Genomic DNA, 15,883 nt, shown 5'->3' with positions numbered 1-15,883 from the left:
GAAAGTCAGAAAGGGAAAGAATTTGGGGAGAAAGATGGACCTGGGTACCATGCCCTCACCTCTCCCCAAATGCTCCCAGGGGCTCTTGCGTGGCCCTAGCCCCTTGATAGGGGTTCGGAAAAAAGCACGGCGAGCCCCTGGATTCCTTTAACGGAATACCCTTGCAGCAGCAGCATTGGAGGGGCAGGCACAGCCAATCCATACCCCTCCACCAACCAAAAAATTAAACAATGCCTAACCGCAACCTTACAAGTTGTGACGATTTGCTACGCAGTAGGCAAAAACCAAATGGCACCAGCCAGTCAGCCAAATGGACAAAATTCCTACCAGGCCCTGCCCCCAAAGCAGACGACCCCATGACAGGCATGGCAAGGTCAATGTGAGCAACCCTAAATATAGGGAGGGGGGCAGGTGATCCGCTGCGCACAGCAAAAAGAGGAAGCTCAACACTGCGCACAGGGAATTTAACTCCTCTGGCTGTCAATCACAAAATGGCACATCGAAATCTCCCCAACGACAAGGGGAGCCCAATCGCAATGGTGGTCAACTAACTTTACCCGCCCAGCAACAGTGGGGTGTCTTGTTAGCCCCCCTCTCCACGAAGGATGACACGCTTTAGCATTTATAGACACCACCCTGGAAGAAAGATGAAACAGTTAGACTTTTCCAACACAAGTGGTCTTTTCAGTGGTTCTGTCCCTTCTGAAAATCAACCTGACATGCCCTTTCTGTTCTCCTGGCCATCTAAATTATCTAAGTGCACGGGCCACTTGCCCAGATGTTCTCCTAGTCACATGGAATCTGTTCCACAGATATGCTGCTTCCATGCGGATGGGAAGGCAGAAGGCAATATGCCTTTTTTGAAATAGCACTTCCATCTTTCTGAACTTTCTGCTGATTAATTTCATTGAGTGGCCGGGAATTTTAGTGCAATGGGAGATAGCATGCATAATTTTATAGGAGCTTCGATAACCCTGAGGAAAGACAGGATATAAATCTCATAACTAACTAAATCAATAAATAAGCCCTTACAATTTCATCTTCATTCATCTCTCTCTCTCTTTTTATAAAAGTAAAAAGGCCCAAAATTTGAGCTTTAAATTGGGTTTTCCATTTGCCCAGTCTGGAGACATATGTTTGGAGCTAATCATTTTATCAAGCAGCTTATAATGAAATTTACAGTATTTAAATGCAATGGGAAACTTTCTTCTGTTGACTTACAGAAAGACATTTTGGATGCATTCCTGAACAGTGGCAGCATTCACTGATTCCTTTTGTCCTGAAATGGCAACATCTGCATTTTCTAGTTGCCTTGAGAAATGCAGAAGTTGTATATTTGTGTGAGGAAAAAAATTGGCAAAAGACACAGAAAGGAATAAGCTAAATGTTCCTCAGAAATTTCATGCAATTACTGCTAATAATTGAGGGCACCTAGAGGACCATGAGTTGTTTTCTTTGCTGCTTAATTTAGGATAGGCCTGGATTTTTCATGCATAACTGGGTGAACAAGTTCAGACTGTCTCCAGTTCTGTTGAAAGCAAAGTGTAAAACCACCTTTTTAACAGCTGGAACTAATTGGGCTGGTCTGTGTAATCATTAAATTATTATTTCTTGTATAAACAATATTTCCTGACCCAGAAAATTGCACTAAGATACCAAGGAATTTACTCCACTGAAAGCAGGGATAAAGCTACATCTGTTGTTCTTTACAGAAGGAGGAAAGCCTGGCTAGGATATTAATCTTCTGAGGCCTACGCATACATTGCGGTTTGTTGTAGGCTGGTTGGAATAAAGCAATGTGCTTGTGTGATTTATTTATTTTTTTAAGTTGTTGTAAGGGTTTCACATGCATTCCGTGTCCATCCCAGGGTAGCGCTAGACTGATGGCACACTTCGGTTGAGTTTTGCTTGGCTTACAAGTATATTTTGGTTTGGCTGCTTACGTTATAGAGGGTGAGGTGTTTCCCTGGTATATTTACTTTCTGTAAAAACTGAGCATTTGCCAGCACAGGGCTTGCAGTAGCATCCTGGTGCCTACCACTCAAACACAACACAGCAGGCAGGGCCTCAGATATTTGGACGCCTGAGGCAGAAGATCCCGTCTCCAACCACACAATGTGTGTGCCGGGGGAATCTCCGCAAGAGCTTCCCTTGAAGGAAAAGCCCTTGCAAAGACTCACCACCTCCAGGCAAGCAAAGGGCAAGCTTCACAAGGGCTTCTGGAAATGCCGCCTCTTGCGTTTCTGGCGCCTGAGGTGGCTGCTTCACTCTGCCCAACTCCCAGTCTGGCTCTGCAGTGCAGGAGCCCTTCTGCATATACTGTAGGGCTATAGAGCTTGAAAGCTGCCCTCCAGCTCAGCGCAGCACAACTTGCCATGAAGGTCAGCCCGCTTTTCTGAGGAGAATAACCAGAGGCCTGTTAAACACTGAGCAGGCTCACAGTACATGGCCAATGGCTCACATTTAGCTTAAAGGTAAAGGGACCCCTGACAATTAAGTCCAGTCGTGAACGACTCTGGGGTTGCGGCGCTCATCTCACTTTACTGGCCAAGGGAGCCGGCGTTTGTCCACAGACAGTTTTTCCAAGTCATGTGGCCAGCATGACTAAGCAGCTTCTGGTGAACCAGAGCAGTGCACGGAAACACCGTTTACCTTCCCCCCGGAGCAGTACCTATTTATCTACTTGCACTGGTATGCTTTCGAACTGCTAGGTTGGCAGGAGCAGGGACCGAGCAACAGGAGCTCATCCCATCGCAGGGATTCAAGCTGCCGACCTTTCGATCGGCAAGCCCAAGCGGCACAGCAATTTAACCCACAGCACCACCCGCAACTCGCATTTAGCTTGTTCGGTTGCAAATTATGAGGCCCAGTATATGGGCTGTTCCAGTGAATGTGGGAAGCTTCCCTATACTGAGGCCGATCATTGGTCCAGCTACTTCTATCAGCCACACTGGCTGGATACTTTTCCAGCCTTAACCTGAGGTTGAAACTTTGAACAGCACATTCCGTTACTCCATTGTTGCTGCGCATAGTAGCTACTGTCGTAGCCCCACAGCTGACTGGTGCTCTGAAGATGGTTAACTGTTGTTTAGGATCTTAAACCACCATTTAAAGTTGATTTCATGCCAGAGCAAAACTTAACTATGGTAAAAACCTTGCTTCCAGCACACTGTTTAATGCGGGAGGAAAATTCAGTCAGAGGGCACTTGCTTTCCAAAACAGTCCAATATTGCTGCAAAGCGTGTTCTCCTTCATGGAGAGCACATGTTGCGGTGGGGCCCGCCAGGACACTCCAAAGTTGGGGGCGGGCTAATTGTTCGTTGGCCACTGATGCAATTGGGGCTTCCCTTGTTGTTGGGAAGAAGTTAATGTTGCCATTTGTTGATTGACAGCCAGAAATGCTAAAACTCCTTGCACGAGGCTAGGGCTTCCTCTTTTCGACCGTGCATCGGATTGCCCGTCCCCCCCCCCCTAGAATTAGGGTTGTTCGCTTTGACCTTGCTATGCCTGTCATGGGGTCGTCTGCTCTTGGGGCACGGGCCTGGTAGGAATTTTGTCCATCTGGCTGATTGGCTGGGGCCATTTGGTTTTTGCCTACTGCGTAGCAAATCGTCACAACTTGTAAGGTTGCGGTTAGGCATTGGTTTATGGTTTGGTTGGTTGAGGGGCATGGATTGGCTGTGCCTGCCCCTCTAATGCTGCTGCTGCAAGGGATTCCGTTAAAGGAATCGGGGGCTAACTATTGCTTGTCCACTCTGTCAAGGGGGCTCGGGCCATAGCAATGAGCTCCTGGTTGCATTTGGGGTGAGGGCAGGTTCCCTGCTCCGCGTAACCCCCAAGTGTATTCCCCTATTCTGACTTTCACATCGTGCGGAATGTCAGTCTGTCCCCCATGGTGGGGGCAGATAGTCGCAACCAATGCCTAAGCAACCACTCACAAATTTGTATTTCAATAAAGTTGTGGCCAAAATTATGCCAAAAATCTTAAACAAAAAATTCTGTGTGATGTGTGAGTTATTGGGGTGGCCCTGGGGACCTCGACACGCAATTCCACATTTGTTAGGAGCCATGGCTGTTGTCCTTACCTCACTAATGCTGACGGGGTTTGATGTTGTGTTTTAATCTTGTTATCTGAGATGCCTTGATCTCAAGTGACAGAGCATTTGTGGACAGTCCCAAGCAGCTTGTACAAAAGTGGCAAAGAGTTGAACTCTTTCCATTCTTGTCATCCATTTTATATCAATCCCAGTTGAAATTTGTTGTAGTTGATGGTTCTACAGACTAGCAGGGTCCAACATCACATCTACACTGGCTCTTGCCCCACCCCCCTTCTGAGTTGGGAAGAACTTTGTAGGAAATCCTAGAAAATGTGTGAGAAGGAATATGGATAACTGAGAATATATTAAGTGCCTCAATGTTGTTTCTTGTCTTCCCTAGAATGCCTTCTGGTTTGGTTTGGGGGGCTGTTCAGTATTTCTAATCCCTGCCATCATTTGTGCTGTGAAACTAGCCAAATTCTACCGCCGGATGGATACAGAAGATGTTTACGATGAGTAAGTAAGCAGAATGCTCACAATGGAAGACTACAGAAATGCAAGAAAGCACTTTATGTGAAATATGTTTATAGTTTCCTTTTCTGATTGCGTATAGTACTGCGAATCAGAGTGTCTCAGAGCAACTCAAAGGAACAGGTTGCATGGAATTCATTATTTATCTGGGGCCACTGACGTTTACAGGAGTTTTACAGTTTCAGGGGCAAGTAGCTGCCCATTTAAATTTCAACAGCATATGAGAAGACAGAGGGAGGGGAAATGGAGGCAATAAAAAGAGGGGGGAGGAATGCGAGAAACGTAGGCAAAAAGTAGTGAATTTGAGTCCGTGCAAGGATTTCTGCTTGCACAATAAGGCTTCCTTCCTCATTATTCTCTCCACATGCACCCTACCCTGATCCATTACAAAGGGCTGGGGAACCCCTAGAACAGATTTCAGGGTGAGGGCAAGGAGAATGTTCTGTTGCACAAGCAGAAATCCTTGCACTGATGGAATGTTCACTTATTGTTCCGTTGGAGTCTACCCAGTGTTATATAGCTTTCATTTAATTCAGCAGCAGTGATTTGCTCCCTAGACAATCCTAGTCTGCAGAGAGAACTGAAAAATCTGAAGGACCCTTTTTCCCTTACAGTACTACATTTCCCTGGGTATGCCAAGAACACAGATATATATATATATATATAAAGAGTAGAATGCAGAGGTTTTTATAGATTTGGTAGGTGGGTATTTTCTGCAATGCTTACTCCCCAGGCTTCAGCTTTGGCATGTATAGTGCACAGACACACAGTAAACAGAGAGAGACAACTGGAATGGGAGGGTTTGCCTGGTACAGAGCTCTGGAAATAGCGGTTCTTCCGGATAACTCAAGACAGTTGAGGGTTTGAGGTGTAGACAGGTCCTGTCAATTCAGGATTAAACCGTTAGAGAATAACCTGCACTTAAAACATTCCATAATGCAATAGATTGGAAACTTTGTGGTAGCTATGAACTTAAAACATATTATGTCTGATCTCATATTTTCCTTTGCTTTTGTCGTGTGTAGCTATTCTGCTTCCCCTAACCAGTCTTCTATTCTTCCATTTGCAGTTCCTCTGTCTCAGGGACTTGGCATTTTACTTTATGATAGCTATTTTTACTTATTTTTCACTTGTCTTCACTTTTACCTTTTTTAAAAAACAAAACCATTTCCCCGTAAGTCTGTCCAGTGCCTTTTCCTCATTTGTTTATTTTTATTGTGTACATCACTTTGACATTATACTTTTGCTACAATAGCAGTGAAAAAACAACAGGGAAATACTGCAAAGCCAAATATTTATCACGTACCATTACTTATTAACACACATGATAACTACTTCTTTTTTATATTTTGTAGTGTTGAAACTATGCCCATGAAAAAGTAAGAGATTTTAATTGATATTATAGCATGTAAAGTGGGAGGGTCTTTTTTTTTTTTTTAAATTCGTAGATGTTACATATTTGATATATATTGTATTTATTTTCTACATTTTTTGGCATATTGCTCACCATACCTATCACAAATAGCTTCATGCGGATCATGTTGAAGTAGAGCTTTCTGTAGAATTAATTCAATGTACATGACATACAGTACAGTCCTTGATATTCTACAGGCTCCAGACTATGGACATGACTAGTTAACACTGTTTTTTAACAATATATATACTGAGGTGTTTTAGTTGTCTTATATTCTTCTGTTTTTGTTGGCTATTCTCAGCTGCTTTAGGCAAAGATTTTGGAAGGGCAACTGATACCATTTAAAACAAACACCTTGTTAATTTTTTTAATTATCATCTTTGTAACCATAGTGTGTATGGAGTTGCATCTTATCATTAACACAGTCCTTTCTTGGTATATTTATTTTATTACAGTTTGGAAAATGGTAATAATGGTTATCATAAAGAGCATTTATATGGTATACACAATCCAGTTCTGACAAGGTAAACCAATTTGAAACTGCCTGCCTTATAAGCACTCTTAATATATTGTGTATTAATCACTCACTCCTTTTTTCTGCACATTTTTAAACCACTTTTTGTTTTGCATGGTTTCTCATTGCTTAGCTCTCTCTTTCAATATATGCCTTATATCGCATTATATGCTGGCTTGGTTTAAAAGAAACTATGGTTTAATGTGAACAAGCAGTGTGCTGGTGCACAGTGCTAAAAAAAATCCTAGCCAAACTTTGATATGTTGTGTTATCTGAGCCCAAACTTATGATTTGTCTTTTCCACATAATTGGTGACAATTGAGGTTTGTTCTTCAATTATCAATCATGGTTTGCTTGGGCAAAGCAAACCACAAACATGGTTGCAGATGACACACAGAGGCGGAGCAAGGTGGGGGCAGCCTGTCCCGCGTGACATCCCTGAGGGTGACAAAATCCTGGCGGGTCCAATCGCGGCCACGCTGTATTGTACCCCCGGCCAGGCCATCACCCCGGATGGTCGTCCCCCAGTCGGGCGCGATTGCCCCTCCCCCTGGGTCAGGAGTTGCGGACGGGCGGTTAAAGCAAATGCAAATAAATTTGAGTCTGGTCACGTAAAATTGCACTTCAAGAAAGCACTTGACCTGCAGAAGGTTGTGGTAGCATCTGTGTGAAAGTAGCAAAAATTGATTTGGGGGTGTTTTCATCTTGCAGAGTTCTCCTTTTTACTGATGAAATCAGGAGTGCTCTACGTTTTATATCAGGCTCCTAAGTATAATATCCTGGTTGTTCTCTCTCTCTCTCTCTCTCACACACACACACACACACACCCCAGCCAGCCTCCTGATGCCAAGAAAAAAAGCACACCAAGAACTCAGGCCAATGTAAGTTTCTTGGTGTGCTTTTTTCTTGGTATATTTAATAACAAGCCTCCTGATTCCCCCATTTAACTTGCATAAGTGTTGGTGTACCTTGAGAGAGAATACTAAATGACACAACAAAATTGTGTAGAAGGTTATTGATTTAGCGTGATTTAATTATTTGAAATATGCCGAGAAGCAAATCGCCAACTTTGAAAACACTTAGCTTTTAAAAGATCAGTGAAAATTGGTCTAACTGAAAAGCAGGCACCTTATTTTCTTTTCCCTCTCCAAACCTAAAACTTGAATAGGAGTGGTACCTGAGACAGAGTTTGGAAAACCCTGCCTGAACTGCTTTACCCTGCTTGTCAGTGTGACAGTCTAGTCGTCTCCACTTTGTTTCCTGCTTGGCCACGCTCCTCCTATGCTTTTCCACTTTCCACTACTGCTTTTAGTTGATTAAAAGGGGCCTTGTCTTCTTGCTGTTTAAAAAAAGAGACTAAGGTCTAGATCTCCCAGTGGATTTTCTGACTGCAAATGCACGTGCTACTTGTGCTGAACGTTAACGACCTGTTTGTATTTTTCAGACCTAACTTAGCAATTATAACAGAATTGCCTAAGAATTTATATCTAGCAGCCATTGAAAGGGTGGAGTAGGAAGGGGTTGGTGATCTGAAGAGCTTTCAGAAAAAGCAGAGAATTCTTATTTTGCTTTCTTTATAAAAACAACCACCCACAATTTTCTCCATTCATTCACTTTTCTATACTGAAGTTGCCCCAAACGGTTTCATATGTCTCTCTTTCTCTCTCACATATATGTATAGCTCTGTGGAACAGTGGTAGTGCATACTGGAAATGTGATGGGTAAGTGTCATTGTTTATTTATCTGCTAAAAAATTAGCCCATTTTAAAAGATGAGCAGCTTAGCTCATTTGACCTAGCAAGTATGGCCCCTCGTGGAATTAACAGTTGCGTGTTTAGACCTTTAAACCTCCCCCTTAAATAAATTCAGATAAGACTCGAATTTTGGTTTGGTTTTTGGCAGAATTTAGGCCACAACTTTATTGATTACAGCAAGTGAGTGGTTGCATAGGCTCTGGTTCGACTAGCTCCCTGCCATACAGGTAGCGCTGACCGAGGGCACCAGCATAGGTCAGCCAAGGGTGAACACCTGGGTGAGTGGAAAGCTGGGCACAGGCCAACTCCACCACCCAAATTCTTCCCTGGACTCAGGCACGGGCACAACCCCCTCACAGGGGTTGACCAAACCATCAAGTCCCTGAATTCCTTTAATGGAATACCCTTCACATAGGGATGGCAAAAGTGTTCTCCCATCCCTATCACCTGAACCAGAGCCTATCCGCAACCTTATAAGTTGTGACGATTTGCTACACGGCAGGCGAAACCGAAATAGCAACAGCCAATCAGCTAAATGGGGAAATTCCTGCCATGCCCCTGTCCCAACGACAGATGACACACAATGGCATAGCAAGGTCAAGCACACAGCCCTAAAAGTAGGGAGAGGTGGGCGGGTGTTCCGAATGCACGCGCCGAAAGAGGAAGCTCTGGGTCACATGCATAGGTATATATAGGTCCCTTGATCCGTTTAGCCTGCGTCCCATTGGCCTGATTGAACCCTGTATCAAGGGACCTACCAACCGAATGTTGTGGCTATCCAAACGTACCCACCCACAACACAGGGTTAGGTTGCCAGGTCTCACCGCAACACGTGCCCTCTTTAAGGGAGGACCTGATTTGTCAAATGTGACCCTTTAGATCATGAGTCCAGCAGCACCAAGGGCTCTTTTCCGAGGGTCCACAGAGCCCATGTCTGAACTGACCCCTAGTTCTCCGAAGGTCACTGCATTCTATTTCCGCTCTCTTGTAAATGTGGTGGTTAGGGGCATATTCTGACTTGTCTCTTGTGGCTTCATTTTCAGCCCCGGGAAATAATCCTGCAAGTAGCTCCTCTGGGAAGCACCTTTCGCGTCAATGCTGAATTCCGAATTCTGAGCCATCTTGTCTGGGGCCTGTCTAGTAAACTAATGTTGAATGGAAAGAGAACTGTGCAATCGTATGCCATGAAATGCCAAGCCACACAGCATCTATTTGTGTGTGTGTGGATTACATTAACACGTGGAATTAGTGGCTTCCATTCTTGTTTTCTAATACCATTTTTCCACTGGAGTTTCTGTCTCTCGTCACATAATATATTTATTTATTGTAAACAGACTGGTCTCTGGTTTATATTCGTTTCTGTGGGCTGTTGTTTTTCTTCGGATTCACTGCCCAGTCAAAATTAACTCGGTTCTTGTTATCATGTCCAGAGATGTTAATACCATGTATAAAATATGTGTTTACATGAAGAATACAACCTGTGTACAGACACTTTTTTGTATCTGTGTTTTTTACAGCTGTATTGCAGCAGATTTTTTAATACTTTTTGTTATACTTCACAAGCAACCTGTTCAGCATGACCAGTGTTTCCTTGGTGCTGTTGGGTGGCTGCATTTGACTGTGAAACGTATGGAAACCTGCAGTATATTTTGTGTGGTCTTCAGAAAAGTGAATGCAATTTGGCAGATTATTCTTCCCTATTTCTGAATTACCAATTAACGTACGGTGTCATTATGACCAGAAGCATATTGTTTTCCTGCAAGCGGTTAGCTTAAAAAAACAAAAACAAATTCTGCAGAAATGTGCAATGGGAAGATACTACAATTTTATATTTGTGACCTGAATCATCATAGCAAGGAGTAAGAAAAGTGGAAAGGGCCTGTTCAGACCTTCAGCAAATTTCCTAGAGGGTGTGTGTGAAGGATGCCAAACTGCACGCTTATTGGCCTATGTTGCTCTAAAACAGGCTTCCTCAACCTCGGCCCTCCAGATGTTTTGAGACTACAATTCCCATCATCCCTGACCACTGGTCCTGGTAGCTAGGGATCATGGGAGTTGTAGGCCAAAAGCATCTGGAGGGCCGAGATTGAGGAAGCCTGCTGTAACACCCAAATGTAACATATGTGCGTACATCCCTAGCTATACATGCCTAATATGCATAATCATTATTTTTGTACATACTTTTTTGAGAGAGAAAGCTTGTACTGAGCATATATGCATAGGGATGGCACACTTACTGACCTCATTTAGATGTTACAGCGGTGTGGAGATGAAATGGCTGTGGGGCCTAATCCCACTTTGCAGCTGCTTCACCCAATTTGCCAAAGGTGTGACTAGGCCTAAAGTTAATACACTATGGCCCTGAAGAGGTGTTCATAGGTTTAACTTGTAAACCATGTTATATATATAATAAAGAATTGGCTATATTTTGCTAAATAGGTGTAAAGTGTTGAGAATATATATGGAAGCTGTTGCACCCCACTGTCCTTTTACTTATGTGTAAAAGTTGTGACTAGTATTGATCTGCACAAAAAAGCTGCCAAGAGCTATCTATCTGATGATAACTAAAAGCTATGTGAGGAAATGTGGGCTGTTGGGGGCATGGCTTTTATTGCCAATAAATTGGGGAGGGCTTTTTATCTTTTAAGGCAGTGATGGCCAAACTTGGCCCTCCAGCTGCTTTTGGACTACAACTCCCATCATCCCTAGCTAACAGAACCAGTGGTCAGGGATGATGGGAATTGGAGTCCCAAAACAGCTGGAGGGCCAAATTTGGCCATCACTGTTTTAAGGCAACAGTCAGCACTGGGGAATATGGTGGGTCTTCTAAAGTTACACATGACTTGCTGAGTTTATTAGATGGTCTCCATTCATTTGGAAACCCTTTTGGTAGAATTTCTTGTAAAGATAATTTCTGGCAATCTTAGAATTGCTTAATTGCATGATGATGGCAAATTGTTTGCCCAGTCTGCACACTTGGGACTAAATGCATTATTATGTGCCTTTTCCCCCATATCTCAGTGGTGGGAAAATGACGCACATGAAGCAGCCCTCAAACTGAATGGGAATTGGTATTATATAGGGAATAAATTAAGTTTTTCACTAGGGAAACTGATTATTTCTACTAGGCAATGAGTAGAATACTGTACTTAAAGTATGTAAGTATTATATCTCAATATCTGACATTCCAAGTTGTAGATTTTAATAAGTTCCTATTTTTAATTTGATAATGTCCTCAAATCATTTAAATAAAATACCTTGATTAACGTTTGTGTAATTTTTAAATGCAAGAAGCTAGCGCATTGCATTAAAATCGCCTCTGACCAGAGGTAAAATGGATTTCTGCCTCTTTCCAAAAGGGAGTCATTTAATTTGGAATTATTTGATTTTGGCCTACAGGTGAACCTAGTCCATTTTAAATAAAGAACTGAGGTGCATTTTGTAGTAACTGGTAAATTGAGAAACAACTTGCTTGTAGCCACCTGCATTGCAACTTACTTGTAAGCCACCCAGAGTGTCTAGGAGAGCCCAGCCAGATGGGTGGGATGGGATAAAAATAATAAAATTACTACTACTACTACTACTACTACTACTACTTGTTTAAGTTACACAGCATTTTGCTCTTCCCCCTGCCCTGAATGGCAGCCCTGTACTATACTAGAAGTTGGTTTTAAAGCTCTCCTGAGTTTGAAAAGGAGCTTGCTCCTAAAGGCAGACAACTCACCAGACTTTGCAATGCTCTGGGATTGGAGGGGTTTGCAAACTTTGGCAGGAATCACCAAGAGAGCAAAGCTGACCTCACATCTCCACACTGTTTACATCACTTGCCTCTCCTGGAACTGTTCACTTGTTCATATGGTATCAGAGTTCCCCCACAGAATGTTTCTGGGGTTTTACTGATTTTTTTACCGGTTAGAATAATTTATAAATCGCTTGATCAAAGAATCCCCAAGCTGTGTACATAAAACAATGATTATCAATATACAAATGGAAGTCCACAGAATTTTAAAACAGGTACAGGCAGCGACCGTTTTAGGCGTGTCCAATTGCCACATGATCACCGATGCGCAGGTACTTTTGGACCTGGAAGAGGGCATAACAGGGGCGGAAGGAGGGGGGCATAATGGGGCGAGGCATGTTTATGCACACTCCACCAATGCACACAAGGAACAGTAATGGAATCCCCGTGCAAAATGGTCGCCACCTGTATACATAACTTGATTACATGTCTGTGTAAGGTTTCCGAAACCGAAAAGGTTTTGCATGTCGAGGTCCCCAAGCCACCCCAAGAAAACACAATTCACACAGAATTTTTGTTTAAGGTTTTTGGCATAATTTTGGCCACAACGTTATTAAAATACAAGAAATGTGAGTGGTTGCTTAGGCATTGGTTGCGTCTATCTGACCCCACCCGGGGACAGACTGACATTCACATGCCTGCGAAAGTTAGAAAGGGAAAACATTTTGGGAAGAAAGATAGAGCTGGGTACCATGTCCTCACCTCTCCCCAAATGCTCCCAGGGGCTCTTGCGTGGCCCTAGCCCCTTGACAGGGGTTCGGACAAAAGCATGGCGAGCCCCTGGATTCCTTTAATGGAATACCCTTGCAGCAGCAGCACTGGAGGGGCAGACCGGAAGCTCAACGCTGCGCGCAGGGAATATAAAACTTCTTGGCTGTCAATCATAAAATGGCAACATCAAATTCTCCCCAACGACAAGAGGAGCCTAATCGCAATGTTGGCCAACTTCTTTTACCCGCCCAGCAACAGTGGGATGTCTTGTTAGACCCCACCACAACATGTGCTCTCCATGAAGGAGAACACGGTTTAGCAGAAATGGCACAACAAGGATATCTGCCAAACGTCAATGAACAGGTACAGTAGTTCCAGAGCACAGGCCTCATCACACTTAGGACTAGACACCACACAGATGTGGAGTGAACATCTGTATTATCCCATGGTCTTGGTGAAGGACAGCTTCCATGGGCAGAGTGGTCAAGGTGAAGGACAGCTCCCCTTCTCACTGGGGGGGGAGGATGGATGGCAGCTAACAGATTGAGGTTGAATCCTGACAAGACTGAAGTACTGTTTTGGGGGGACAGGAAACAGGCGGGTGTGGGGGACTCCCTGGTCCTGAATGGGGTAACTGTGTCCCTGAAGGACCAGGTGCGCAGCCTGGGAGTCATTTTGGACTCACAGCTGTCCATGGAGGCGCAGGTCAATTCTGTATCCAGGGCAGCTGTCTACCATCTCCACCTGGTACGCAGGCTGAGACCCTACCTGCCTGCGGACTGTCTCACCAGAGTGGTGCATGCTCTGGTTATCTCCCACTTGGACTACTGCAATGTGCTCTATGTGGGGCTACCTTTGAAGGTGACCCGGAAACTGCAATTAATCCAGAATGGAGCAGATAGACTGGTGACTGGGAGTGGCCACCGGGACCACATAACACCGGTCCTGAGAGATCTGCATTGGCTCCCAGTACATTTCTGAGCACAATTCAAAGTGTTGGTGCTGACCTTTAAAGCCCTAAACGGCCTCGGTCCAGTATACCTGAAGGAGCGTCTCCACCCCCATCGTTCAGCCCAGACACTGAGATCCAGCACTGAGGGCCTTCTGGCGGTTCCCTCATTGTGAGAAGTGAGGTTACAGGGAACCAGACAGAGGGCCTTCTCGGTAGTGGCGCCCGCCCTTCAGATGTGAAGGAAATAAGCATCTATCTTTTTAAAAGACATCTGAAGGCAGCTCTGTTCAGGGACTTTTTTAATATTTAATGCTGTATTGTTTTTAACACTTGATTGGAAGCCGTCCAGAGTGGCTGGGGAAACTCAGCCAGATGGGCGGGGTATAAATAATAAATTATTATTATTATTATCGGGGAAACCAGCTCCGATGAGAAGCAGCAGCACAATGGCTGGGAAACGCTGCTGCGGCCACGTTTGAGTGGCTAAACCCTGCCCCCAAGCCTCCAGCCGATTGAGGAGGAGAGGCTTTCTCAGAGTCCAGCTGGTTGCTGGAGCTAGATCATGTTATAATTCACTTTCTGAGCAAGGTACGACCAGTAGTACCTATCACCTTGGGCAATGTATGAAATGCCTCATTACAAAGAATCACAGAATCGTAGACTTGGATGAGGGCGGGGTATAAATAATAAATTGTTGTTGTTGTTGTTTGTTATGAGGTGGTAAATAGTTACTGGTTACTGGAAATTCCCACAACACTCATGTGCAAGGAAGCCTGGTGGAAAAGTCTCTTGACTGTGGCCAGCTTTGCATGTCATTCTGAGCCATTGTTAGTATTAAATCATGGTTTCCTCACAAGCTTGCATCCTCCTGGTTTATTTCTGCTTACAAAGCCATCGTAGTCACGATTTAGAGAATACAACACCTCGCTTGCGCCATGTGAGCACCATGCAGGGACTGGGGTGGGTGAGGGGGTGGCACATTTATTGTTAAACCATAATATTCACATCCATAAGCTGAACAAGCTGGAAGTCTGCCATAATTACATGACCCATGTTTCCTGGTTGCATCCATCTCTGACTCAGTGATAACTGTGGCATCAAAGTCAAAACTGATGCGAGCTTTTTTTTTTTCATCCTAATTGGTCCCCCACCTTTGTGTAAATCAAGAGCAACATGAAGGCCATGTCAGCTACAGTCTTTTTTGGTTTCTCCACAGATCACTTGCCTGCAACTGAGTACAGAATGCCACATCTAGAGTATTTCCTGCTTCATATGTTGAGCCCAGTGTAATTTGAGGCAGATCCACGGTTGTCACAGTGACCAAGAAATTCAAAGCTGCTCCAACCAACAAGTGGCCTTGGCATGTATGTTGAACCAAAGCACTGGGGTTGTCAACACCACTTCCAAGACTGCTTCTGACAGCTTGGTGGCAAACTAACATAATCTTAGTTCTGCGTTAAGCTAATGCCAGCTGAAGACACTCAAAACTGGTATCCAATTTTGTGCCGTTCAGAGATTGTTAGACTGCGACTACCATCAGTGCCAGCCAGCCTGAGCAGTGGTCAGGAATATTGGTAGCTCAACAACTTCTGAAGGGCACCACATTGGCAGACGGTTTGACAGCAGTATAGCACCTCTGCCTCCTTGCCCCCCAGCTGAGACTATTACTGCACTCTGTACCCTGGAAATCACACCTGGAAGAGATTTAGAACTCCCCTTCTTTCCATCTACCGTATTTTTCGCTCTATAAGACGCACCAGACCACAAGAAGCACCTAGTTTTTGGAGGAGGAAAACAAGAAAAAAAAATATTCTGAATCTCAGAAGCCAGAACAGCAAGAGGGATCACTGCGCAGTGAAAGCAGCAATCCCTCTTGCTCTTCTGGCTTCTGGGATAGCTGCGCAGCCTGCATTCGCTCCATAAGACACACACACATTTCCCCTTACTTTTTAGGAGGGGAAAAGTGAGTCTTATAGAGCAAAAAATACGGTAGGTTTCTATTACAGTGGTACCTCGGGTTACATACACTTCAGGTTACATACGGTTCAGGTTACAGACTCCGCAAACCCAGAAATAGTGCTTCAGGTTAAGAACTTTGCTTCAGGATGAGAACAGAAATCGTGCATCAGCGGCGCAGCAGCAGCAGGAGGCCCCATTAGCTAAAGTGGTGC

At 44.2% G+C, this 15,883-nt stretch overlaps 1 protein-coding gene across 9 annotated transcripts in view; it reads left to right on the top strand.

Annotated features, from left to right (window-relative positions):
• Window positions 1–11,516, top strand: part of PROM1 (prominin 1) — a 112,555-nt gene extending 101,039 nt beyond the window's left edge. For 5 of the 9 annotated variants that reach the window (XM_081019878.1, XM_081019881.1, XM_081019879.1 and 2 more), the window contains 5 exons: window positions 4,438–4,553; window positions 5,924–5,947; window positions 6,438–6,506; window positions 8,178–8,217; window positions 9,294–11,516. In XM_081019878.1, the coding sequence (XP_080876004.1) occupies window positions 4,438–4,553; window positions 5,924–5,947; window positions 6,438–6,506; window positions 8,178–8,196 (228 nt within the window). In that variant the 3' untranslated portion in view covers window positions 8,197–8,217; window positions 9,294–11,516. The other 4 variants (XM_081019882.1, XM_081019880.1, XM_081019884.1 and 1 more) reach the window with 3 other exon arrangements.
• The last annotated feature ends 4,367 nt before the right edge of the window (window positions 11,517–15,883 follow it).

Source organism: Podarcis pityusensis (assembly GCF_964106645.2).
Source record: "Podarcis pityusensis genome assembly, chromosome: 9".
NCBI lineage: Eukaryota > Metazoa > Chordata > Lepidosauria > Squamata > Lacertidae > Podarcis > Podarcis pityusensis.
The sequence above is the reverse complement of the archived record's forward strand: the minus strand, read 5'-3'. Positions and strand labels throughout refer to the sequence as shown.